We start from the raw sequence: 27,864 nt of genomic DNA on the forward strand, positions 1-27,864 counted from the left end.
TGAACAATCGAAATTAGGGGGGTTGGTAAATTTTAAAAAATAATAATATTAAAGAACAAGAAAACAAGAGAAATTAGGGTGGGGGTGGGGGGAGGAGGGTTGGAAAATTTAAAATAATACTTAGCAAAAATTTTTATTCTTTAAATTTTTTATTTATCCTTCATTTTATTTTTTACTTTATCAAAAAATTTTTTTTTTAAAATTGGATATCAAATTAAGTATATAAGTAAAAATGGAAAAGATTTAACCAAGAATTTTAAAAATATAATAAAACAATTTTTTGTATATTAAATCGCAATGAGAAATATACACAACATAATTAAAAATATATATTAAAAAAATGAATTGGAAAAAAAAAATTTAATACATAAAAAAGAACTGAGAAAGTATTTTAAAAAAAGCGGGTACATATCATCTGAGAGAAGCTTGAATATTTATAAAATTGGACCTGCAGATTTCCTTCCAGGGAAATCTGCTGACGAAGGTAAAATCCTTCATTGGGGTGACCTGATATCTGTCTCATTTTTTTCCCTTGATTTTAATTACAAAAATATTTATTTATTTAAATTTCTTCCCAACCCTCTCCCTTCCTATATTACTAAGGGTTGACTATAAATATAATTTATTATATTAGTTTATGATTTTAAAGGAGAAAATTAATTATTTATATCAAACATGTCAGCCTCCTATTTTTATTAACTTGAGATAAACTAATGATGTATGGGTTGCCCTTGCCAGGTTTATAACTGCTGCTTTCTTATTATATTTATAATATATAAATATATGCATTCCCTGAATAAATTACATAAAAAGTATTTAAGTAAAATAGATGAAGCGGCATTAAAGAAAAAAAAATCTTAGATATTTTTTGTTTTTAATATTTTCTTAAAATATATAATATTTAAAAACTAAAATCTGAATATACAAAGCACGGACTATATGTATATCTAAATATTTTTTAAGAAATACTGGCCAACAAACGGCTCTGCAGCTATCGGATATAATAATTAATATTAAAATAAACCACATTTAAAAATTTATAAACAATACTTAATATTCTTTTTATTTGTAATTTTATGTTTAATTTATTTTTTTCATTTATAAAATAATAATTGAAAATATTTGGTATCGCGTAATTACAGAGAAACCATTACAGAGAAAACAATTCTAGAGAAACTTTTACAGAGAAAACAATTATAGAGAATGTCGTTTATAGAGATTTATTTTACAGAGAATGATTTTATAGAGAATTTTTTATAAAGAATTTTATTTAAGGAATGATTATTTTATAAAAAATAATAATCTATTTTGTATAAATTTGTGTAATTATTACTTAGGTAGGGTGCGCCTGCGTAAAACAGTTTTCTATATCAAATCCTAAATTATGCTATTATTTTTTTTTACATAATATTTTATTTCTAAAGTTAATATTGGCTGTGAGATAGTAAAATAAATTGCAAGGGTCCTAGGAAAAACATTCAATACCTTACAGTAATATTATTACATCACTGATTTAAAATCAATGAAAGGCTTCAAATTACGGCCAAACCGTTTAGCAACACTAATAAGCCAAGAAGCCAGCTTGGGTCAACCGTTTAACAACACTAATCACAAATAAATTAATTATTGGCTTAAAAGTAGGCTTGAGTTACAAATTTTCGATTCAAAATTTGACTGAGTTTAGGGATAAGCCGGCATGGTAGCCAAGAAGCCGGCTTGGCTCAGCCGTTTAACAACATTAGTAAGCTAAGAAGCGGGTTTGGATCAGCCGTTTAACAAGACTAATCACAAATAAATAAATTTCGGCTTGAGCTAACGGCTTGAGCCTACGGCTTGAGCTAATGGCTTGAGCCAACTCCTGAGCCGGCTTGAGCCAATTCCTGATCCGGCTTGAGCCAACTCCTGAGCCGGCTTGAGCCAACTCCTGAGCCGGCTTGAGCCAACTCCTGAGCCGGCTTGAGCCAACTCCTGAGCCGGCTTGAGCCAACTCCTGAGCCGACTCGAGCAAGCCAACTCAGCCGGCTCAATGAGCCGGCTTGAGCCTGAGCGAATTTTTTGGCTACGACCTCGAGGTCGGAGCCGATAAAACTCGACTTTTTAACAACACTACTTTTCACAAATGAACCCAGAGAATTCCTTTTTATTCGACAAAAAATTCAAATATAAATTTTTAGACACAATTATGGTTCCTTTTTGGGGACTCAATTATAGAATTTTATTTTTAATTATATAATTATAAATTTATAAATTATAATTTGATTTATTTAACAATTAATATTTATTACTTATAAAATATATTTGAGCATTAATAATTTAATAAGTGAAATTAAATGTGAGCAAAACACACATTATTAAAATATAATATTTTTTTTTGTTATCTTGTCCAGGCGGCAATTCAATCGATGTCTTCACATTTGCAACAATACATGCATAATTTGTAAATTTGAGATTGACGGTGAATTGAATGGTAGAATAAAAAATCTATATAGAAACATATGATATAACAATATTAAAATTAATTTGTTAAATAAAAGTGGTCACTATAATATTTTTAATTAAAATAAAAATGTAAAAAGTATCATTCTATAACAACAAATGTGGGACTACAAGTTTCCAAAAAGCAAAAATAACTATATTTTAAAATAATAATTTAAATATTTTGTTTAAGAAAATAATATTCTATGGGTCCTGATGTACTGATTTTGCCCTATCATATTTTCTTAATTAGTTTATAAAGGATTCAAATTTCAAGTCTTATAAAATAATGAGGCAAAGAAAGTAGGTTTTTAGGTCACATAATATTGAGCAATTATATGGAAATAGGTTATAACTAGATGAAATGGTCTGAATCCTAATGTCAAATACGTGTATATTGAAAAAGAAAAGTTATTTATAATTCTAAAATAAACAGTTAATTTGAATATAAAATCTGTAAAGATAATTGAAATGTTTATATTGTAAAGGTAATTGAAAGGTTTATTGTAAGCAAACAATTATATGAAATATATATTGATGGTTTGTAAATTTTAGTAGTATAAATAGCGGTTCGAAAATTTTAAAAATTTTTAATAATTAATCCTTTTTTTTATTTGAAACCTCTCATATTGAGCATCTTTCTCGCTCGTTGCTCGATTTTTCTGACATACATATTCATCATTCCTTCGCTATTTTTGCACATCAATCAACAGACCTCTCACAGTTGCTTTATTATTGGCAGCATTTTTTTTATTTTTTATACCTATGGCCATTCCCCACGAACGCAGAATCTGCCCATCCTGCATGAAACCAATACATTTAACAAATGATGGAGAATTTTTTGTTCATGGACCAATCTCTAACAGGTGTCCGCATTCAAAACACACGCCTCTTTCTCAGATCACTTACTCGCTTCCCCCCCCTCTCATAGATTCTCCCTTAAACCAAGTAATCGGTGCCTCATTCTCAGATATTTTTCTTAATTCCACAAAACCAAGTATCATAACGAGAATACCCAAAGGAACGAGAATACAAGTAGCTAAATCTCTCAGCAACTGCATATCTTCTCTTTTGCAAAATTTTAACAAAGAAGAAGAAAGGTTAAAATTTTTAAACTTTGGGTACAATACTTTCAAAATACCTGACATATCACTCCAAAAATCATTAACTCAACAAATAAAAGATGCCTGTTTAAACATCAACACTCATTTTCATGAGTCCCAAATCTTCAGACATCCCATAAACAAAAAAAAATAACCCCACTTCAACATAAAGCCTCATTGATTTCGAAGAAAATTGACAGTCTTAATATCAATGGGGCCCTCAAACTCATTTCAACCAATGACACTCTGGCGGAATCCAATTTAGAAACCTTAATTAAGCTTCGATCAAAGCATCCCACAACAACATTTATGCCAATATTGCCCCAACCCTTCTCCCATTGTGCAGCAGATTACACACAGGAAGAAGTAAGGAAAGCAATCCTATCTTTTCATTGGGATTCGGCTCATGGTCTAGATGGGATTAGACCAATTTTTTTACAGGACATTACCTCTCCTGTGATCTGTACACAGGTTTCAATTCTCACTAAAATCACAAATTTAGTCAACAAAATCCTAAATGGAGACGTACCCAGCTTTATTACCCCCTTACTATTCGGTGCCAGACTCATCGCACTCCAAAAACCAAACAAGGACATTCGGCCCATCGCCATTGGTTCACCGTAGATTGGTCGCTAAATTAATCGCATCTAGAATCAAACACGATGCCGCACACATTCTAAGCCCCTATCAACTTGGTGTAGGGATACCTGGTGGGTGTGAAGCTGCTGTGCACTTAACAAGAATTCACCTTGAAAATAACCCAAAAAACGAATCCCTAGTAAAAATTGACTTCTCTAACGCCTACAACACTCTTTCGCGCAACACGTTCCTACATTCAACTTGCTTCCATTTCCCCGCTTATACCAAATTTCTTTTCTCTTGCTACCAATCACCAACAATCTTACAATTCAACAAAGAAAAGATACTTTCTGTCGAGGGTATCCAACAAGGTTACCCTCTCGGTACCCTTCTCTTTAGTCTTGGAATCAATGACATGATAAAATCAATAAACTCTTCATGTACTCTATCGCTCCACGCTTGGTATATTGATGATGGAATCTTGAGTGGTCCCAGTAGTGAAATTGCCAAAGCAGTCACCATAATTAAAGAAATGGGCACAGCCATTGGACTTTCGCTTAACCAGAGCAAATCTAAATTCTCACTTTTAAATTCTAATGCTCCCAACACTCATGATTTCAAATTCACATCAAGCGTTGAATTAACACATCTAGGATCGCCTGTTGGAGGACACGAGGCAATAAGCACCTTTCTTCATTCCACACTTGACATACTCCTTAAACTGGAGGACATCTTTACACTTCTTCCATCACACAAGTCCTTTTTTTTGCTAAAAAATTTCTTTTTTATACCAAGGATTCTTTACGCACTTCGGTCAACACCAATTTTTAAATATCCTATTCCTCTCCAAACTACGAAAAAGGAATAAAGGACTTAACCGAAAAAATAGTAAATATCAGATTCAACGAAACCGCTTGTGCCCAAGCAACTCTTCCAACCAAATTTGGTGGTCTCGGCATCAGATCTCCACTTGACTTAGCAACAACTACTTTCATATCGAGTAGTCTCTTGACAAAGCCAATAACCACCGCCCATAATTCTAAAGAAGACCTTTCCTTAATCGTGGCTATGGATATTTGGAAAACAAGGATCAATGCTGATTCTCATCCCCCCACAACCCATAAACAGAAAGACTGGGATGCACCAGTGGTTGCTTGCTGCGTTGAAACTCTCTTATCTAGCATGCAATCTACCGACCGCACCCTATTCTCTTCCTTGCTCAATGGTACGGGACATGAGTTTCTTGAGGCCATCCCATCTACCAATCTTCAGCTTCAACTATCCAACAATGAATTTACCCATGCCATCGGCATTCGTCTAAATTGTTCCATCACTCACCCCCACATCTGCTCAGGGTGCAACTCGCCAGTTGACTCGAAGGGTAGACATAGTTTACATTGTCGCTCCTGCAATGGACGATTCATCAGACACAAGCAATGTAATACAATCATCCAACATGCTCTGAAATCCGCCCAAATTCCTTCCACGTTAGAACCACAGGGTCTTTTTAGATCTGACGGTAAACGTCCTGATGGGATCTCTCAAATCCTATGGAGGAGAGGCCAACTTTTGGTATGGAACTATTCCTGTATTGACCCCTTGGCCCCATCCAACCACGCCATCAACATCCTTGACCAGAAGGAACAACTTAAAATTTCTAAATACACAGAAATAATAAACGATCATTGCTTCATCCCAATCATATCAACCACTCTTGGCACCTTCGGCAAACTCGCCTTAGCATTTTTCAAAAACTTAGGATCACAAATCAGCAAACTCTCAGAAGAACCACGAGAGGGTTTTTTTCTTCGTCAACGATTATCCATAGCGATTCACAAAGCTAATTATATCAGTTTCAATGGTAGCCTTCTAGCCAAAGAGCTATCATAGACAACGCTTATGTCCCTTTTTCATTTTTGTTTCCCTGCGTCACACCATCTCCGTTCTTTTTTTTAATAGTATTATTATATATTTTTCAAACATTTTTAAATATATTAAAATTTATTATAATGAAAATTTAAATTATTATACCTTATATTGATAATAAACTATATAATAAACATTTGATATCTTTCAAAAAAAAAAAAAAAAAAAAAGAAGAAAAGGGAAAGTTTTATAATTTTTACTTTATATTTTGATTTTATATTTAACGTTTTAGTTTATGTTTTTTAGAATGATTTTGATTAACTATATTTTTTAATAAATTAATTTGTCATCTTCAATTCTGGATTTTAATGATTATTAATCTGATTTTACAGTTGGGAATAAATTACACTAATTACAGTTATTCAAAGTAAACACTTAGATTTCATCATCGAAACTTGAACTATTTTCCTGAACAGTCAATTATCCTTTTAAAAATTCTCAGATTTTTGAGAAGTTATTTTTACATGCCACACAATAGTTGATGAGCTGTAAAAGGTAATCTCGATCAATTATTGTTAAAATTTGGATAACTATTTAAATATTTTTTTTAAACGGCTCGATTTGAGCAGATTTTTAAAAACGGCTAACTCAATAGTTTAGCCAGAAAATGCCCAAGCTTCATTTTGCTAATAGATGTCCAAACCTTTGTGCCATCTAGGACTAATATTTTTAGGTTTGCGTAATATTTTCCTGGACAAAATATCGAGTTAGCCGTTTTTAAAAATCGACTCAAATCGAGTCCTTTAACACTAATTTGGATATGTTAATTTCTATGAAAAATAACGCATTTATTCCTATTAATAAATTCTATAAAATAATGGCCAACTTTTAAATTTAAATGAAAATAATTTATTCAGGACCCAATAAAATTTTTCTAATCTAAATTATTATTGGCAGTGTCATGTGTCACATATATGTTATCAATTTTCAAAGTGCCTCTCCGATCACCCATTTTCTTACCTTGAATTCATAGTGGCGCGATTGCGATCGCGATTTAACAGCTGATTGATTTTTAAAATCTGTTTATGAGATCAATTATTCTTTATTAAAATCATTATTTCTTAGATTATTATTAAAATTTGAATTAAAGATAAAATTAATATTAACTAATAAAAATTGATCTCATAAACAATTTTAAAAATAAATCAGCTGTTAAATCGCAATCGCGCCACTATGAATTCAAGGTTATGTATTTATGAAGTGTAATATAAAAAGTAACAAGATTAAAATGATTTTTTAATTCCGTTCAAACTTTTAGTAATAAGTTATTTACCTTTTCTGAGTTTTTCAGTTTTATTTAGATTCTCAGGAATCGATACTTGGTTGATCAAATCATCTAATAACTCCCGAATATGTTGAGTATCTCTTTAAATAATTATATATCGAATACATGCATACAACATATCACAAGCCCTGAAACAAGGCTAAGGGGCTCAATGTTGAGGTCATACTAGGCTAAATTAAATTCCAATTTATATAAAAAAATATCAAAATTTAACCATTTATAAGGACCATAATTTTATGCCACTTAAATACTCTTATAATAAAGTTTAAAATGCAGATAATTCTTATTGGGAATCACCTAATTCATCATTTATATTTTATTAGACGAGTTATATCTTTAAAAAAAATTGTGATCTAGGAGAAGTTGAAATAAGCAAAATATCACTGTAAAATATAATATTCTGAGATGATATTTATAAATTCTTATGTTATTCGTGATAAGGGTTCCAAAGTAAAAAGTATTTGATTGTGGTAGTAAAATTAATTTATACAAATTAGCTAATATTGTATGGCCGTTAATTATATAAAATCCCGTACTTATAATGATTTTCAAATAAAACATAATAAATTTTAGAACAAGGAATTCAATAGAAAGAGGGAATTGAATTTTTTGATTTTAAAATTTCTTTTTTAAGCATAATAGATGATATGTTTATATCAAAAACATGATTTTTAAAAAAAATTAAATGTGGGAGATTTTGTAAGAGTTTTTGTGGTATATTTCGGCAATTTTAAAAATATTAGTTGGGTGTGGTAGACTTAGACTTTAAAAAAAGATAAGGTAATCTATTAGTCAATGTGGTAGACCTGCCAACCCTGTTCGTGAATCTTTAATAGGCAAAATTGATAAATTTTCTAAAAAATGTATTGAACATAAATACAGATATGTTTCAAAAAAAGTGAATAACGTTTAAAAAAATATTTTTTAAATACTGCTTAAATTCAAAAATAAGTTTTAATTTTGTCTCTTTTACCAATCTTTACACTAAATGATGTAGTTATATTTTGAAGGTGGTTTCAAGATTCCAAAGATGTTTAATAATTTATTTTTAAACGCTAATTTTAAGGTCATAGGCGTAGACAGAATTTTGGAAAGGGGGAGAACATGATTAAAGCCCCCCCCCCTTCTATAAATTTTATTGGAGGTCCTTAGGTCCACTTATTGTAGACCTCTAGGTTTAATAGATTTTTATAAATATTTTTTTGGTTTTTCACATTTTTTTTATAATAATGATACTTCTAAAAAGTCGTTATTTTTAAAAGTTATTAACTTACTAATTTTTCTTTCAAATTCTCCTTTATAATATGTTGCATCCATTTCTGGAAAAGAGGAGGGTGTGGGAGGAAATTATTAGCCTAAAATGATGTTTACGAGAAAATTCAAATTTCCGGAAAGGTGAATTTCCTCCTTCCCTCCCCCCACCATATCTTTGCTTGAGATTATGGTAATTTATAGAAAATTATATTTTAACTCATAAATAACGCCGTTTTTAAATTTCATGTTTTAGTTATTGTTTTATATGGTCAGAGTGAAAGTAGAATCGTTTGCTTTTGAAAATCTGCAAAAATAAGATTAAACGTTACTTTTCACAATCATTTTTGAATTTTAATTTCAAATTCCCAGTGGAATTCTAATTGATCAAATTACACAGGAGTAAATTCTTGATTTACATGAAGAAGAAATAATTCAGCCATAGCCGAAAAACTCCACCAAGTACAGAAACAATCAGACAATATTAATATATGTTACTCGGCAACCTCTTGGCCTCAAAGAGCATCCAAATGTGACAACATTAAACGCAGGCAACGAATTATCAGGAAAAATAGATGAACAAATATTTTCATTTGACTCAAAAATTGGAAAGATTTTATTTATCCTTAACTGAAACAGAATAATTCATTTTTTTGGGTTATAAATTTTATAAAGTTATTTTATTTTACATGAAACTGTTTATACTTTTTAGTTTAATGATATAATAAAAAACCTCTATTAACAGTTAACCAAAAGAAGAAACGAGACAATTTCGTATGAAAATATAAAGATTGAATCTTTACTGAATAGTCAAAAGATGTTTTTAGCGATGAGTTTAACATTGTATTGCAACTTGAAAGTATCAATGTGATATGCAAAGTAAATGAATTACTCCATCCTGATAAATTAAAAATATTTAAAAAATGAAGTATCTAAGCACTGCCAAGCATTGTTAGTGACATTACTTAGAAATCTTCAGATCGCTATTAAGCTTAAGGTGACGTCTCTAAATTTTGCCCCATATTAGTATATCCATTTTTGGATCAAGATGATAATTTTGTTTATTCTATAACTCTTGACATATTCAACCATTTTTTAAAAAAAAATTCTTATTATACGCAATTATATGTATATTTTATATTATAATTATGACAATAAATAAAATATTTTATCCTTTTATTAAAGCGTTTAATATTGCATCCCAAAATTATAAAAACCAATTTTTAATTTTGGGTCAAAATGTCTATAAAATAATTTCGAAAATAATATTCAAATATAATTACATTGGCGAATATTTTTAGAAGTCTATTTTTGTCTACTATCAATTCTTTTTAACTTAAATGATATTATTCCATTTTCTAACATTCTAACGATTATAAGAATAATAGAAGTTTTCCAGTTATTAAATTATCAACGGTAATACTAACAATATAGATAATATAATTGTCGCAGCAGCATATTACCTATTGCAAATATCATTAATTGCACAGTTTTACACAGGGATAGGCAATTATTAAAAAATGTAATTAATTAAAATTACTTAATTTTGTAATTAATTATAATTAAATTCCTTTTCTAAAAACGATAATTAATTACTAATTATAAACAATCGTGAATTTTCAGAGAATATTTACTTATTCTTAATTAGTAAAGTAAAAAATTAAAGTATTGTTGCTAAAATACTAATATTAATTTTCAATATCAAGATTTAATATTTCCTCCGAAGGTTTTCTAGATAATGGTATTTGTAAATTGGATAAGGCTATTTGATGAATTACAATAGTTCATAGATTTGAATCAAAAATTATGTTAAAATGGAATATAAACGGTTATTTAAGAGTAATTTTCAATTGACTCCACGCTAATATTGGAACGATATGTTTATCTAGGTGCAAGTCTAGGCTTGAGAATCTCAAAATTATATATTTTCGCTGCCTCAACAATCACATAATTTTTTTAAATTCTTGTTCATTATTCATCTCTTTTCTAAGTTGTAATATATTATTCTCATAACCTCAACCAAATCCATATCATTTTTTTTGAATTGCATGAAATGTCTGTGTTATAAAATAATTTATCAATACATTCCATTGCAAAAAAATATTGTAATGATGAATCAATTATTATAATTTCTAAAGCTATCCTAGGTTTTGGTTATTTATTCTATATTATATCACTTCTACATTTTTTGGTTGATAAAATTTTATAGTATCCATCAGTGTAAGAAAATTAGCTTTAAATTTTCGTGGATAATACAAGGAAGAAATATTTAAATTAATTTTAACTTTATGTTAAAATTTAATATAGAATATATCCTTCCTGAAATAGAAATCTTTGCAATAAACAATTGAAAACCTTTTATATATCTTCGAAATAATTAAAATCTGTCCCTCCCTTCACTCCGGTCTATGCGCCTGAATTTAAAAAAATACATGTGATAAAAGTGTTCTTAAAATTTTATAATAATGAGATATTTTAATTATTGAGTAAATAGTCATTTTGATAATATATATAATAGCTAGGAATCTAAAAACACAAAAAAAGAAACAAAGATATAAACACAATGCCAATATTTTTATCCGATTAGTGATGATGGTCTATCGTAAAAATATGCACAGTTAACCATGTGATCTTCTATGATCTAGACAAAAAATTAGTCTACACATAATTTAAGGAAGAATGTTGATAAAAATATTTGATTTCCCATTAATGCTTTCTTAAATTTATTGTATTATAATCCACATTAAGAATTGTACTGTGTAAGTTATAAGTCTGCAACAGACGGATTTTTAACGGACAGACCCACCTGTTCGTTCTAAAAAATTTAAACCATCAGCCTAGGGTTTTTAAAAAAAATTTAATAGTTCATTCTTTATTCTAAAAAAATTTAGTCCCTCCGCCCACCCATGGTTTTGAAAAAAATTATCAGCCCGCCATGATTTAAAAAAAAATGATCCACACTCCTATTGGTTTTTATTGTAATAAAATAAAAATTTGTCTGTGAAAAAGAAATTTTCGTCTAGTATGATTTTAAAAGAAAAATAATGAAAAATATTCACATTTTTACAAAAATAGAAATTCAATACTGATAAAATGTTATCGTTTATTAAATTTAATAACAATCAAATACTTTTTTTTCAAAATTATATTTCAAAGCAAACGCGTTAAAATGTTTGCAACTTGTAAGCCCGTTGTTTAAAAAATTTTTAACCCACCCGCCCGTTTTCTAAATTTCCTTCATTAACGTCTAGTGCAGTACTTTTTAATGAAAAAAATAATTTTTTTTATTTATGATTGTTATTAAAATTAAAATAAACTCTATAAAAAATAAAAATACATAACAAGAAATTCTTTATTATATTATTCAAAAATTACTCTTTCAATATATTCAGCAATGTGAACGAATTGTATTGGAGATTGGTCGACAACCTAGACTTGGCATTAGCATTAATGACATTTTTATTCATAGAATCATCATGGTTAAAATTATTGTTATTATTATCAGTTAGGATAGGTGATTTATTGGTATGTTCTTTTATATGAAGTGGTGATAACGATTCTCTCAGGGATAAATTATGTGCATAGAATATCTCAAAGGCTTCGGGTAATGATGTATTTGACAAATAATTTGAATCTATTATATTCAAAGACAAAAATATTATAATCTATTCTATAAAATTTTGAATAAACTTAAAAGTGTATATAAGGACTAGGGTCGGACTGGATATATACACTAGTAGGACGAGTCTCATGAGGTTGAAAATATATATTTTGAGCTCCCTAAGAGAAAAAATATATTCTAGTCGGGAACTTCTGTGAGGCACGCAAAATATATATCACATGCTTTGCCAGGATTTTGCCAAGGGAAGGGAGGAGGGTGGGAGGGGGGATACCATTGAATGGGGTCTTTTAACTTAAATTTTTATTGAAGGTCTAGGTCGACCTATTGTAGGCCTTTGGTTATATTCGATTTTTATAAAAATAATTTTGGATTTTCACTTTTTAAAATAAAAATGTTCCTTTTTCTAAAAAATTTGAATTATCGTTAAAAAAAAATTTAACCTTTACTACTTTTTTTTTCAGATTCTTGTTTATATAAGATATATTGTATACATTTTTGTATGGAGAGATGAAAAGGTTATTAGCTTAACAGGCGCTTACGCAGGAATTTGGTGTGGGGGGGGGGGATAATAAATTTTTTTAAGAAATATTATTGTTAATTAAAAATACTAAGCATAAATTTATTAGGATTAATAACTTTTCTAATACACAATTTTAAACCAATGTGAATTAAAAAAATTATATATATAAACCGGCATTGAAAAACTATAAAATAAATGTGAATTATAAAATATAAAGTGAATATAACCCACGATATGAATCACTTAAATGACCCAAAATTGAAATTTGAATTTTATGAGCTTTTAAAATATATAAAGTATAAAAAATTTAAATGTTGGAAATATAAATTAATACACAAAAAGTTTCTTAGGAATAATTGTATTTTGTATGTTTTGAGCTAATTTTTCAATTATCTATCCTTGCTTGGCGTTAAATGCCTATGAATATTCAAAAGATCCAAATCATTCAATCTACTTTCAGATGTTGTATTTCATAGGTATGTTTTTCACAGACTTGCAGGCCCGGCCGTATTTGAATTTTTTTTTAAAAAAACACCCGGGCTGGACCTGAAAATTTTTTTAGAAAAAATATCCGGGCCGAGCTGTATATTTTAAAACCAAATATTTGAAATCGCCATTATTAGCTATAAAAATCAAAAATAAATATAATTTATTTTTAAAAAATTCGGGCCGGGCCTGAAAATTTTTTTAAAAAAGGCTCTGCTATTCTTCTTAAAAAAGAGAATGTTCTCTCATTAGTTTACCAAAAAGCTGCTAATATATATATAACCATTTTAATACATTGGGAGTATAATCTAAAATGTGTTTGAAATAAAAAGCATCCATAGCATTTTTTGGGACTGTATCAACCATAGTTAATCTTTTAATCAGAGTTATTCAGTTAATAAGGCATCATAAGATATTTTAACATCTTCATGATAAAGATCTAACAAATATTTATATTTTTTTTCTATCACCATATGAAAAAGGTTGGGAGAGGGGACATTTGTTTTATAATACTCTTCTACTGATCTTATATTAATACTTGACGATGAGCTTACTTGCTGCAAGTCGAGGGGGGCAAATATTAAACACGTATAGCTCTGCTTTTGACTCAACAATAATATATAAAATATGAAATCCTTCAACAACATTAGCTCAAATTTCCTTGAGTTCTAATAAAATGCTCTCCGCTATTCTCATCTTCTTAATCAAGTCAATGTTATGTTTTTGAAAAGTATTACATAAAATAGTTGTATAATTAAATAATACATTCTAATGAGAAAAAAAATTTGGAATAAGTATTGAATCAAATAATTTTCTTGCTTCTGAGGAAATATTTCTTTCAAGCCATTGTGATATTTCAATAATAGCATTAATAATCGGCTCTGCTAACTCCATAATAGCTGTTACTGCTTGATGGCGGAGACTCGATCTCGTTGGACAAGCTTGCAATTTCTTTCTCCCTGTTGGACAAGTTTCAGAGATAATTATTATTTGACTAGAAATTTAGATAAATATTACGCCACTAAAATTTGAAAATAATAGGTAAATTACGCCAAGGAAAACTTGAAATCGAAATTGATTGGTAAAATAACTTAGTAGATAAATGTGATAAATAAATAATTAAATATGGAATAAATATTAACAAATATAAATTAATAACAATATTTTTGAAAAATATAATCCGGCATCTGCATTTTTAGCTTTGGGGGGGGGGGGATTTGTCCCCCTGCCCCCCCCCGCGGCGTACGCCAATGTAGCTTAAAAATTAGAGAATATTTACGAGAACAGGCAAATTTCCGAAGGAGTGATGCCCCCCCCCTGGCTACGCTTATGATATTAGAAAGCCTAACTCTTTTATTAAATTTTTAAAAATAATTATATTTCAAATGTAAATGCTATTATTTCTAACCATTATTAATATATTTATTATAAATTTAATATTAGTAATAATCACAAACAACTTTTATTTCCTTTAAACTCATTCTTACATTTATAGAAATAAAATAAATTTTGTAGCTTTTTATCAATGCTAACCTAAACCAAACAAGTATATACGTAACTATAATTATAATTAATTAATTATTTACTGTTATTTCTAATCTATGCTGTAAAGTAACCTTTTTAAAAGTAACGTCATCGTCATCCGTTATAACTTTTGAAAATTAAAGTATAAAGTAATGAAGAATGAAGTCTTCTTTTTGAAACAGTACTCATTACTTTTAAAAATAAGGATGAACTTAGATATAAGCGCAAAATTATTAAATAACTCTTAGGGCACAACAGCTAATTTATTATTTATATTAGTTTATCTATAATGATCGACATGTCAGATAGGCAGGTTCAAAAATATAAATAATATTAATAACCTTCTTTGGTTGAGCTATTATCAAAAATTAAATTATAAATAATTTTATTATATATATGTTTTATTAAGCTGAGTTTACAGAAAATTAAAGGATCGTAATATAAATTAATTAGAATTTAAATTATCCAGCGAAACTGATAATAAGAACTCGTTTTGCATATACAATTTAATATAAATTTTATGGAGTATTTTAAAAACTCAGCAAAATTCGCGCGAAAAAAATATTATTGAAATATGAAAATTTTAGCTTAAATTTTTTATAAATTTATTAAGCTTTATTTTTATTAAATATTATCGGGTAAATGTAATTTATAGTGCTAATCAAAAAATATTCAAATCATGATTTATTTATTCTCATTCTAAAGATAAAATATAACATAGTCAAGATACAATAAATTTACCTTAAATGCTAAATGTAATCTAGGTTTTTGTTAAAATATTGCAAAAATATCTGAATAAAAAAATTTCCTTTTTCAAAGATTCGGGCCCGATATATACTGACCATACATAATGTTGATAACCTCTCATCATACATTGTTAATTTAAGATAATTCTTCAAGTAGTATTGGTAGAAATAACGGAATTAACATTTGAAAAAAATGAAACTTGAGTTTAAAATATTCCCTACAAGAATTTTTCATCATTTGTTATTTTTATGACCTTCTTCAACTACAATATTTCCAACTTTTATAGAATAATAAAGAATAATTTTAATAATAAATATAATATCAATTCACCTATGATAATGTATAAAATGATAAATAAATAAAAAATATGATAATATCATTTCATCTAAGTGCATAAATTTATTATAAAATCTTAAATCAAACCATGTTACTTTTTTGTTTTTGAGTTTCACTTATTTTATATTTATTTATTTTTATCAGAGACCTACAGAGGTACCATTTGCACGGCCCGGCCCTGTTTTAAATTTTTTAGGCCCGGCCCGGATATTTTTAAAAAAAATTTTTTAAGGCCCGGCCCGGATTTAAAAATTTAAGGCCCGACCGGCCCGGATATTTTTTAAAAAAATTTTTTACGGCCAGGCCCGGATTTAAAAATTTCAGGCCCGGCTCGGAACTTTTAAAAATTATATTCGACCTGGTATATACAAAAATTCACCTATGAGGTATTTTACCATATTTTTCAGCGAGTATTATCGCTTATTATTTAAAAAATGCATGTAAAAAGCGAATATTTTGAGAATATTATATTGAATTTATAAAAATTATAAAACTGTTATTTATAAAAATGGATATTTTGAGCATATACTATATTTTATATTGCATTTATAAAAAATAAAACTAATATTCATAAAAATGGTAATAATATTTGTCATATACTATATTTTATATTACATTTAAAAAAAATAAAACTAATATTTAATTTATAAAAATGGAAAATATTTTGAGAATATAATATATTGTATTTAATATTTAATTTATAAAATAAAAATAAATCGCTATTTAAAAAAATGCATGTATAATAAATAGTATTTTGAAAATATAATCTAATTGCACAATATTAATATAATTTATTTTATAATATAAATTTTTAACAAAAGAAGATAATTGTATTATATAATATTGTAAAAAAAAATAATGAAAAATGTTGGATTAAAAACTTTCATGACTCAAGGTAAATATAATAAATGCAAAATATTTGACAGTTTGCAAAGTAAAAAACCAGCATGATTGACGAAACCCTATACTCAAGAAAGATATTAAAAATTCATAAATTATCATGAAGAAAGAGAAGCATATCTACCTTTTCAGGTTGAAGATTACTTCTTCTTTCTTCAAGAATTCTCCCAGTAGTGGAAAAATTCCGCTCACAGCTTGCACTTAAAGCAGGAATTGCCAATTTTGCTAAAATTGGAAATTCGCTTTGATGAGCCGCCCACCACTCTAACAAATTATCCACCTTAAATGTTTTATCTATTATTTATGTAATTATAATATTCATCATCGGGTATTGACATATTACCAGAATTACCATCGCCCCATTTGTCATAAAACGATTCAGTTTGTTTAACAACAGTCGTAATTTGACTGGTCGATGGTATTTCATTTACTTCCTGAGCCTCTTGTAATTTAATATAATCTTTTATATAGTTTTCCGTCATTTTGCGATCTGTCCCTGACTACATACGTAATTGCTTGAATTTGGGACAGAGAAAAAGAGAAATAAAATGATACTTGTGTAAAACAAATTTTTCAATTAAAAAATGCTTTATATTAAGTAAAATCAATTACAAACTTTAAGAAGTGATAATCCTTTATTTGATTGTTTTGGTAAAATATATTCTAAAAATATAGATATGAATTATAAAAAAATATATTAATAATACTTGAATATTGGGGCTTATTTAAGATATTCCTTTATTTGATTGTTTTGGTAAAATATGTTGTAAAAATTTAGATATGAATTATAAAAAAATATATTAATACTTTGAATAAATTTGCAGGAAATTAATAATTAGATCGATCTGTGAGTTGTTAGGTAGTGTTAACCATCACCCAATATTATATTAATCATAAATATAATATAATATAATATAATCTTATAACCATTAACTCATAATGTAAAAATTTTTATAAAAAATATTAAGGCCCGGCCCGGGTTTAACAATCTTAAGCCCGGCCCGGCCCGGATATATTTAAAAAAAATTTTTTTAGGCCCGGCCCGGCCTGAATATGTTTAAAAAAAAATTTTTTTAGGCCCGGCCCGGGTATATTTAAAAAATTTTAAATACGGCCCGGCCCTGCCCGGGCCGGGTTTAGGGCCGGGCCTGCAGGTCTCTGATTTTTATCCTTATTGACCTCTTTTTCATTATTATTTCCTGTGTATATAGAATGTAAAAAAATACATTAGATAAAATTTATTAATACTATTTTACATGATTTCTTTTGATAGCATTTAATGTTTGGAAAGTTTAGAGAGAAAGGAATTCACAATTTCATTTTTATACAATTATAGATATTAAAGAAGGTTCAGTATCAATTCAAATTTAATATTTTTTTAATTTTAGTTTTAAAATCTGATTTTGTGTTTGAGGATATTTGTTTTGATTGGTTTTGTTATATTTCTTATTTTTTATTTAACATCCATAAGATAAAATTAAAGTGCGAATGTACGATGAGGGTATAAATTCACATGAGTATAGGTCTGTAAACCAACATACTAAAGAATAAAGTGGAATAAGAAAAATAATAACATTTTCCCATGAGAAAATATAAAGATCAGACTGTCATCGAATAGCTTTAGCCATATATTTTACTAAAAAATTATTTAAATTTGGTAATATAAATCATTTTAATTATATCATTGATATCATTATATAAAAATTCTTTTTATAAAATAAAAATAAGTAAAAACAATCATAACTTATATAATAATTAACAAACATAAACTATGCCCGAAACCAAAACATGACCCACCTGCTCAAATTAATATAAATCATAAATTCTCATCTCTTCAGAATATACAGACCCATCTCAGACAGATCTTCACAATCTGGATACTCACCTATAGCAGAAAGCCGTTCTTTTCCTCAAAACCGAACATCTTCATATAACAAATACCTGCTTTTCAGACAAATTCCTTGAAACTACTAAGCCAAATATCATATCACGTATTCCAAAAGAAGCAGGATTATAAGCAGTCAAATACCTCTGTACTGCCTTTCCTCTCTCGTAAAACATTGTTAAAGAAGAAGAATGGTTAAAATTTCTTTATTTCGGTTTCCAAACTTTCAGAATTTTAGATAAATCATTCCACAAATTCTCAACACAACAAATAAATGATGCTGCTTTTAACGTCTTTCTCTAGCCTTAAGAAGCCCAGAGATTTGCTCATCCTAAAAACAAAACAAAAAACTTCTTCTCTCCAGTAAAAAATCTCCTTGATAAAATAGATTGACATTAAGGGAGCCCTTAAAAGTATTTTAACCAATGATTCCTTGACTGATCTTACAATAGAGATTTATCATACAGTACTCAAAACATCCGACCTCCTCCCTAACACAAATAACTCCACAACGTTAATTGTGCTCTGCTTTATAATTCACAAAGGAAGAAGTAAAAAAGTAATTGTCTTTCCATCACGACTACGTGCATGAACTAGATGGGATTAGACCAATCTTCCTTAAGGATATCACCCCCCCCCCCCCCGATAAGCTCACAATCCTCAATCCTCTAGAAAATACCAACTTATGCAATACCAAATTTCTCCCCCATGCTTTTTGATGCCAGATTTATGGCTTTGAACAATCCCAATAATCATCCAGCCCATCGTCAACTTACAAGAAGATTGGTCACAAAATTAAATTCATTAAGTATTAAAAATGAAGCATCATGTATCATCAGGCCATATCAATTAGATGAGTGAAGCTGCGGTATATCGATCAGGAATTCATCTCGAAAATAATCCAGCAAACGAAACTCTAGGGAAAATCGACTTTACTAATGTTTACAACACTCTTTACCGCAATTCATTCCTAATCTGCAAATTCTTTATTCATGCTACCAATTCTTAATAATCATGAATATCAATTCAAAAAAATACGTTCAATTGAGGGTATCCAACAGGGTGACCTCTTGAGATCCTTATTTTTCTGTCTTGGAATTAACGACATAATTAAATCTATAAATTCATCATGCACTCAATCACTTCACGCCTGGTACATCGATGATGGCATCATGAGTGGTGCCAGCCAGAAAATCACAAAGCCGTTTGCGAAATGGCCTTTGGCATTAGACATGCGATCAACCCTGACATATTGGATTTGTTCAAATAATTTCGAATTCCACCATAGTGTTCGTTAAACAGTTCGTTTTGAGCCAATTTTTAAAAACGGCTAACTCAATATATTTTCAGAAAAATATTATGCAAGCCTTAAGATTTTGCTCAAAAAGGGCATAACGGTTTGAACATCTATTCACAAAATCTAGAGGGTTAGACATTATTTTTCTGGATATTGAATTGAGTTAGCCATTTATAAGAATAGGCTCAAAATGGGCCATTTAACAACACTATCCAACAACCTCTATTCCCAACTTATCGTCCAAGATAAACTAAGATACCTAGTTGGCAGACATAAGGCTATCTCCTCCTATTGATCAGATTCATCAGACATAATCAATGTAACTTTATAATATAATCTGCCCTTAAATCAGATTAAATATTCAACAACAGCACCTTCTGGTCTTTTCAGACAGACAGTGAATGGCCTTAGAGAGATCACCTAAATACCATGGAAGAGGGGCCAATTACATGTATAGGATTAATTTTGTAGATGGGCTGGCCTCCTGCAATCAAGCCCTTGAACCTAAAAGAACAACATAAAATCACAAAATATTCAGAAAGTTCAATTGAACATATTTTTATACTAATCATCCACCAAACTTACCATATTCGGTGCCCTTTTATTCTTCAAAACCCTAGAGTCTCAAATCGGTTAACTAAGAAAGGAAACCCAGAAAAAAAATTTTCTCTCTAAAAAAGGTTCACCTTAACAATTCTAAAAGTTAATTATTCTAAAAGCTAATTACATTAGCTTTAACAGAAGTCTTCTACCGAAAGATTTTTATTAAATTTTTTTATCTTATTCTTTTTTTAGATTGTTAGTTTGTTCTAAAAAAAATTAATCATTTCAGAGCAAATCTGAATTCTCACTTTTAAATTCTAATGCTCCCAACACTCACGATTTCAAATTCACATCAAGCGTTGAATTAACACATCTAGGATCGCCTGTTGGAGGACACGAGGCAATAAGCACCTTTCTTCATTCCACACTTGACATACTCCTTAAACTGGAGGACATCTTTACACTTCTTCCATCACACAAGTCCTTTTTTTTGCTAAAAAATTTCTTTTTTATACCAAGGATTCTTTACGCACTTCGGTCAACACCAATTTTTAAATATCCTATTCCTCTCCAAACTACGAAAAAGGAATAAAGGACTTAACCGAAAAAATAGTAAATATCAGATTCAACGAAACCGCTTGTGCCCAAGCAACTCTTCCAACCAAATTTGGTGGTCTCGGCATCAGATCTCCACTTGACTTAGCAACAACTACTTTCATATCGAGTAGTCTCTTGACAAAGCCAATAACCACCGCCCATAATTCTAAAGAAGACCTTTCCTTAATCGTGGCTATGGATATTTGGAAAACAAGGATCAATGCTGATTCTCATCCCCCCACAACCCATAAACAGAAAGACTGGGATGCACCAGTGGTTGCTCGCTGCGTTGAAACTCTCTTATCTAGCATGCAATCTACCGACCGCACCCTATTCTCTTCCTTGCTCAATGGTACGGGACATGAGTTTCTTGAGGCCATCCCATCTACCAATCTTCAGCTTCAACTATCCAACAATGAATTTACCCATGCCATCGGCATTCGTCTAAATTGTTCCATCACTCACCCCCACATCTGCTCAGGGTGCAACTCGCCAGTTGACTCGAAGGGTAGACATAGTTTACATTGTCGCTCCTGCAATGGACGATTCATCAGACACAAGCAATGTAATACAATCATCCAACATGCTCTGAAATCCGCCCAAATTCCTTCCACGTTAGAACCACAGGGTCTTTTTAGATCTGACGGTAAACGTCCTGATGGGATCTCTCAAATCCTATGGAGGAGAGGCCAACTTTTGGTATGGAACTATTCCTGTATTGACCCCTTGGCCCCATCCAACCACGCCATCAACATCCTTGACCAGAAGGAACAACTTAAAATTTCTAAATACACAGAAATAATAAACGATCATTGCTTCATCCCAATCATATCAACCACTCTTGGCACCTTCGGCAAACTCGCCTTAGCATTTTTCAAAAACTTAGGATCACAAATCAGCAAACTCTCAGAAGAACCACGAGAGGGTTTTTTTCTTCGTCAACGATTATCCATAGCGATTCACAAAGCTAATTATATCAGTTTCAATGGTAGCCTTCTAGCCAAAGAGCTATCATAGACAACGCTTATGTCCCTTTTTCATTTTTGTTTCCCTGCGTCACACCATCTCCGTTCTTTTTTTTAATAGTATTATTATATATTTTTCAAACATTTTTAAATATATTAAAATTTATTATAATGAAAATTTAAATTATTATACCTTATATTGATAATAAACTATATAATAAACATTTGATATTCTAAAAAAATATTTTATCTCTTATTTTTTTAGATAGTTAGTTTTAAAAAATTAATTACTTCTAGTTTTTACAATATTTTATATATATTTTTTAATTTACGGTATTTTGTCTTTAATAATATATTTATAAATGAAATACTATAAAGCAAATGGGTTTTAATTATTAACCTAACCAGCTTAAAAATTTTTAAAAATATCAATTTTTTTTTAAATTTAAGTTTCTTAAAAAAATATTGTTTATAATTTTTTTCCCAAGGTGATGCAACTGCACCCTTTTCCTCTTGTTGTGGGTGCCCATAAAATATCTGCAAAATATAAATAATAAAATCTGCTATAGCATTTTATTTTGATAATAACTTTGTTAATTTTTTGAAAAAGTAATGTAACCGGTTCCTTTTTTTGAACGATGATCCATTTTCAAGTAAAAAAGCAACGACATTACATTTTTAAAGTATCGTTTACAAAACTGTTTTTATTAACATTATTCTATCTCGTATAGTATAATTTATAGGCAACCTCTTTATAAAACTGTTGCACTAACTTCCTTGATCAGTTGTTAGTGTAAATAATAAACACAATAACTTAAATATATTATTATTTTTCTTTTAATTCCGTCAGTGCAATTCAATAAAGTCAATGGCCTTGAATGAAATTTCTTTTTTATCAAGAGTAGATAAAAATAGACTGGAAAACTAAGTTCCTTTGCAAAAATTTATAATAGATCTCTGTCATTGGTCTAAGAAAAGTGCGGAAGATTTGTTTTAATGAGGATATAATGCTCAAAAGTTATACGATAATGAAAGAATCCTTAAATAGAAAAGGATCCCATATCTGAATGCAATAGTAAATACTGACATTCCTAGAAATAGGTCTATGATTTGATATGGTGTCATAATAAGATATTTACATTGTAAAATATATTCACTTTTATCCAAGTTAATTGTGAAATAACATTTAGTAAGTTGAAAATAATTTAAAATAAATTGTGAGCTAATTTTTATATTTTATTTTGATAAAGAGTATAATCTAAAAGTTTATTTAAGCAGCTATATGCATAACGGCATCATATTAAATCAGACGTATATATATTAGGTATGTTTGTACGTATTGCACCACCGGTGTTGTGTTTTTCAGATGCAAATTATTTGATAAAAACGATTGATAGAAATTTCTATTAAAAATATTTTTTTTAATGTTTTGAATGTATAAAAATCAATAATCTTCCGAGCAATATTATGTTTTTAGATTGGAGATATCTTAAAACTGTTTCAATATTTTGATACTTTCTAAATAAATGTAGCCGTCTAAAGTTTTGAATTTAAAGCCTCTAGGAGTGATTGAGATAACAATCTGACACTTCTCATTTTATGATAGTTTTTTCATTAATATCCCTTTTTTTCAAAATCATATTTATAAACCTTTTAGATTTGAATCCATAATTTTTTTCAACAATACAATGTGATCTTCATCGGGCTTAATTTTTCAAGCCCTACCGGGCGAATATTTTTTAAAAAATTTGTCCCGATTTCAAACTTTTATTTGTCCTGAAAAGCCCCATCCGAAATAAAAAATTATCTGTCCGCTCAGCACGGCCCCAATTAGTTTAAATATAGAAAAATTTAATTTTTTTTTATTGTTAAAAATATTTGCACCTTGTTTTTGCAAGAATTTTAAATAATATCGATTTATTCCACGAAATTGAGTAATCATATTTATAATAAGCCCCACCCGGCCCAAATTTTTTCAAAATATATAAGACCCGACTTAATCCGAACCCGAAAAATTTTAATAACAATTGCTATTTATTTAGACCACTCAGCACTCACATAAATATATGTATTATATATAAATAGTGGATTTATCTTACAAACTTATATCATGAATACTCACTGTTTTTCATATTCCTTTTTGGTTAAGATTTCTGGAGAACCTATTCTTCTGATTTTATAATATAGAAAGTTTTCGTCCCTTTAATTCTAACTCGCTGTATATCTAATGATCGCTTAGTAAGTATTATGATTTAGACATGAAACGTATTACCTATAATAAATACGTTTAGATTTTATTTTCGTTCAAAATTTGTTAAAATATAATTATTTATATGCACACATTTTATTAAACACATCCCACGGAGACCCCCTGCTTGTCCGCCTCTGGTAAAGGATATATACCTTCTAACCTATATATTATATATCATATAACAGTTTTTATATAATCAAAAAAAATTACATAATTCTTCATGTCTCTTATTAAGAGCCTTTAACCACGAGTTTTTACAACTATATAATATCAATTTTAGAATTTGAATTAAAAAATTATTAAATTAAATTTAGTTAAGTGAGTCGTTGTAAATGAATAATTTGTGTAATAATTGCTCCTTTTTAGCTAGCAATTTATTGTGGTGGTAGTGGGAGGGGGGTTACTTTTAAACTTTAATTCCTTATTGTTATGGCATTCTCATATTCCTATCATCATACTAATAATTGGGAAACTGCTAGTTATAATTTAGTTTTTGAGGATTAATTTACTCAGATATTTTTTTATTTAACTTAAATGTAACGAATAGGTCGAGAAAAATTGCACTCGAACTGTTTTTAATTTAATATAAATAAATATTTATCAAATTCGAAGAATTAAACAGACACTCTGCGATCCCCGCGTGAGAAACCCTAACCGAATTTGACCTATATATTTTTTTTAGGGGACCCCAAGAAATTTGCGTTACGAAATTTTATTTTTCTATCCCATGTTCTTAAAGTTTTCACAGATCATTTTAATTTAATTATTAATTTTAAAAAAAATTAAAACCTGTCTATCGGAGACCTGTATCGCAGATGCCTGCTTCAAATTTTCAAGATTTTGTTAATTTTACCCCTGCCAAAATTTTAGAAATATTGTTATTTTATCATTTTGGTTGTATTAAATAGTCTCAAGAGAAATTGAAAAATATGAGCAGCAAATGAATGTTAAATTATATACTATTTTCCAACGATTTTCAACTGATTAATTGATATAAAATTTAATTTTTTAAAAAATTGGCCAGACAAGACCGAGTTGTATAAAAATATTTTTAGGCCCTACTGTCTGTATTTTTTCTTATTTTTAAGCCCAGCCTGGGTTTTTAAAATGCCCCATCAGTTTCTTAGAATATCATGTTAAACTTTGTTTATTTCTTATTTTTATTCTTTTCTATTTGAATTCGTATAAATAACTTAGTCTTTTCACGCTCAATTGATTAAAACTATTTGGTATTTATCTCTACAGTTGCATTTTTTGCTTGTTTTACACCAAACCTTATTTGACACAAAGATTTTATTCTCTCTTCTGCATATTTTATAAGGCTCTTTACTTTTCTACTGACCAATGTGAAAGTTATTAAAATTGTTAATATTTGTTTTTAAGTATCATATTAATGTAATAATCATTATAAAATATATTTAATTTTACTTCGCGATAAGGGTATAGGGATGGTTTTAATCAAATTTCGACATTTTTCGCAAATTTGTAGCATGTATTCAAGACAATTGATCAATAAGTTTATTGTACAATCTGAATCCTTAACAAGTTTACTACTAAAATGAAAAAAAATGTAATATAGGTGTCTAAAAAAAATACAAATAAACAAAATGGAATTTGAAGTTATATTTAATAAATGTAATTTTTTTGTTATTATTTAGAACTGAAACTAAACACAAATGCTATACAATTACTTTTTCATCAATAATGATCTTTTAATAGACATGATATTAGTGTAACAATGTTCAAAACTTTCTTCAACTTGTTTCCGACTATATTCGCTATCAATTAGACTTCCTATCCATAATAAGTTTTCTCTAAAAATCGCAATATCACAATTAATATCTAAAATCTTCTAAATATTTTAAAAAAAATTATTAAAAGAATTAAAATGATACTATATAATATCATATATTTAATATCCGGTTAAATATAAAATGTTTCTTTGAATAGGCATTTATATGGGTGGTATCATTTAATAACTCCCATTTCTTAAATAATATATAAAAAAGGTATTAATTAATTTAAACCTATAAATCAATCTTTATAAATTAGAAACTTGCTAGCGGAAATGGCTCAATTGTAAAAATAAAGGAAATAGAAAGCCATTCAGCATTTAGAAAAATATATAAAAAATTATGCTTATCTGATCATTTTTATATGTAATAATTTAAGAAGATCAATCACTCAGATGTGAGCAATATTTGTCTCCTCCCTATCACTATTTACCTTCATCATATCTCACTCTATATGATAGATTTCAAATTCCTCTCTCATCGCTATTCATTCAAATGAATAGCAGAGACGATTATTCCCTTCTTTGATAATTCTCATAATGGTTGCCTAGCTTTCTCTAAATTTCTAAACATATTACTTGTGGAGTATGTCTAAGCAAAAACAAGACAAGATTCAATATCACTTAGTCATAGCTAAACAAACCTATTCCATTTTATGAACTCATTTCAAAATATTTGCAACTAAAATGTTTTTTACATCATTATTATTCCTACAATTAACAACATTTTCTATCAATATTGCCTTTCATTTCGTTTCCTGTAAATAAATAATATAAGCAATTCAATATTCAAATAATTCAGAGAGTTCTCTTCCCCAGTTAAAGTTTAGAATAAATTATATTTAATATTCCAAAAAGCCAGCTCTCGCAATAACATATGATTAGAGCTAATTGGTTGTTTGACCCCAGATTTTTAGTGTTTCAATATAAATATGTTCTATGATAAGGCAATTGGTGGTTGATTAATGTCATGAATAAAACGGATCAGACCAAATGACATATCGGTTAACAAATTTAAACCCTAAAAAATATTTTATTACGTATAATTGAACAAACAAGAATGTCTATAGTTTTTAAATTAAATATTGGTAGCTCACGAGTTTACTTATATTATCATAAATATTATACTCAAGTGAATATACTAAAGAGTATTTTTTTTCTCTTTTAATTTATATAACAATTACAATAGTATAGTGCGAAAGGACGAGACTTTAGTCAGAGAATAGTAAATTTTACTTCACCCGACCCGAGTTAATTGACGGTAATCCACTATTAATATAAACCGGTTTCATCAATAGAAACCCCAAAAATTTAGTCAAATCACTAATTGTAATCACAAATGTTTATATATTTTGAATAATTATTGATTATCAACTGTTTTAGTCAAATAGGGTCCTTCTTCTAGATCAGAGTAATTTAATTTTCAAAAATAGTGTCTTTTAACCTACTTATTTAGATTACAGAAGAGCACTATGTTTAAAGAAAATCACCATGATTTTGAAAAAAGACAATATTTGATAATAAAAAAAAAAGGCAACATAATGCTAGGGTAAGAAAAAATGATTATATACTTTTCTATAATCATCTAGCACACCACACCCAATATAAGATGAAATTTGTTCAGAACGGCTAGATGCGTTTGATTTAACCATTAAAACAAAGATATTGATATCTGTATTATTTTTATAATAATTAATGTTTTTTAAATATAATACTCAATCAATTAAAGTTGACAAATTGTGACATCTATATCTTTTATTTGGATAATAATGACTCTAAA

The 27,864-nt window shown here is 28.6% G+C and overlaps 2 protein-coding genes across 2 annotated transcripts; one reads left to right on the forward strand and one right to left on the reverse strand.

The window, feature by feature from the left end:
* Positions 1-2,337: 2,337 nt before the first annotated feature.
* Positions 2,338-25,813, reverse strand: LOC135922379 (uncharacterized). The gene is made up of 4 exons (XM_065456767.1): positions 25,721-25,813; positions 11,995-12,253; positions 7,357-7,448; positions 2,338-2,481 (listed from the first exon to the last, which is right to left on the reverse strand). The coding sequence occupies exons 1-4, from the start codon at positions 25,782-25,784 to the stop codon at positions 2,396-2,398; spliced, it is 501 nt and encodes a 166-aa protein (XP_065312839.1). The 5' UTR covers positions 25,785-25,813; the 3' UTR covers positions 2,338-2,395.
* On the forward strand, positions 4,751-6,047 carry LOC135931458 (uncharacterized). The gene is made up of 2 exons (XM_065468584.1): positions 4,751-4,913; positions 5,047-6,047. The coding sequence occupies exon 2, from the start codon at positions 5,226-5,228 to the stop codon at positions 6,045-6,047; it is 822 nt and encodes a 273-aa protein (XP_065324656.1). The 5' UTR covers positions 4,751-4,913; positions 5,047-5,225.
* Positions 25,814-27,864: the final 2,051 nt, after the last annotated feature.

This window comes from Gordionus sp. m RMFG-2023, chromosome 1 (genome assembly GCF_954871325.1).
Source record: "Gordionus sp. m RMFG-2023 chromosome 1, tfGorSpeb1-WG-v2, whole genome shotgun sequence".
Taxonomy (NCBI): Eukaryota; Metazoa; Nematomorpha; class Gordioida; order Chordodea; family Parachordodidae; genus Gordionus; species Gordionus sp. m RMFG-2023.

Bases quoted from the DNA above. Each gene is read 5' to 3' on its own strand.
- LOC135922379 (XM_065456767.1), bottom strand. From the start codon at position 25,784: ATGCTACAAATTTGCGAAAAATGTCGAAATTTGATTAAAACCATCCCT. The intron at 12,254-25,720 runs GTAAAATTAAAT...TGAATATAATAG, and splicing joins CCCTATACCCTTATCGCGAA to ATTCAAATTATTTGTCAAAT. The intron at 7,449-11,994 runs GTAATTTTTGAA...AATTATTTAAAG, and splicing joins TTGCTGAATATATTGAAAGA to AGATACTCAACATATTCGGG.
- LOC135931458 (XM_065468584.1), top strand. From the start codon at position 5,226: ATGGATATTTGGAAAACAAGGATCAATGCTGATTCTCATCCCCCCACA.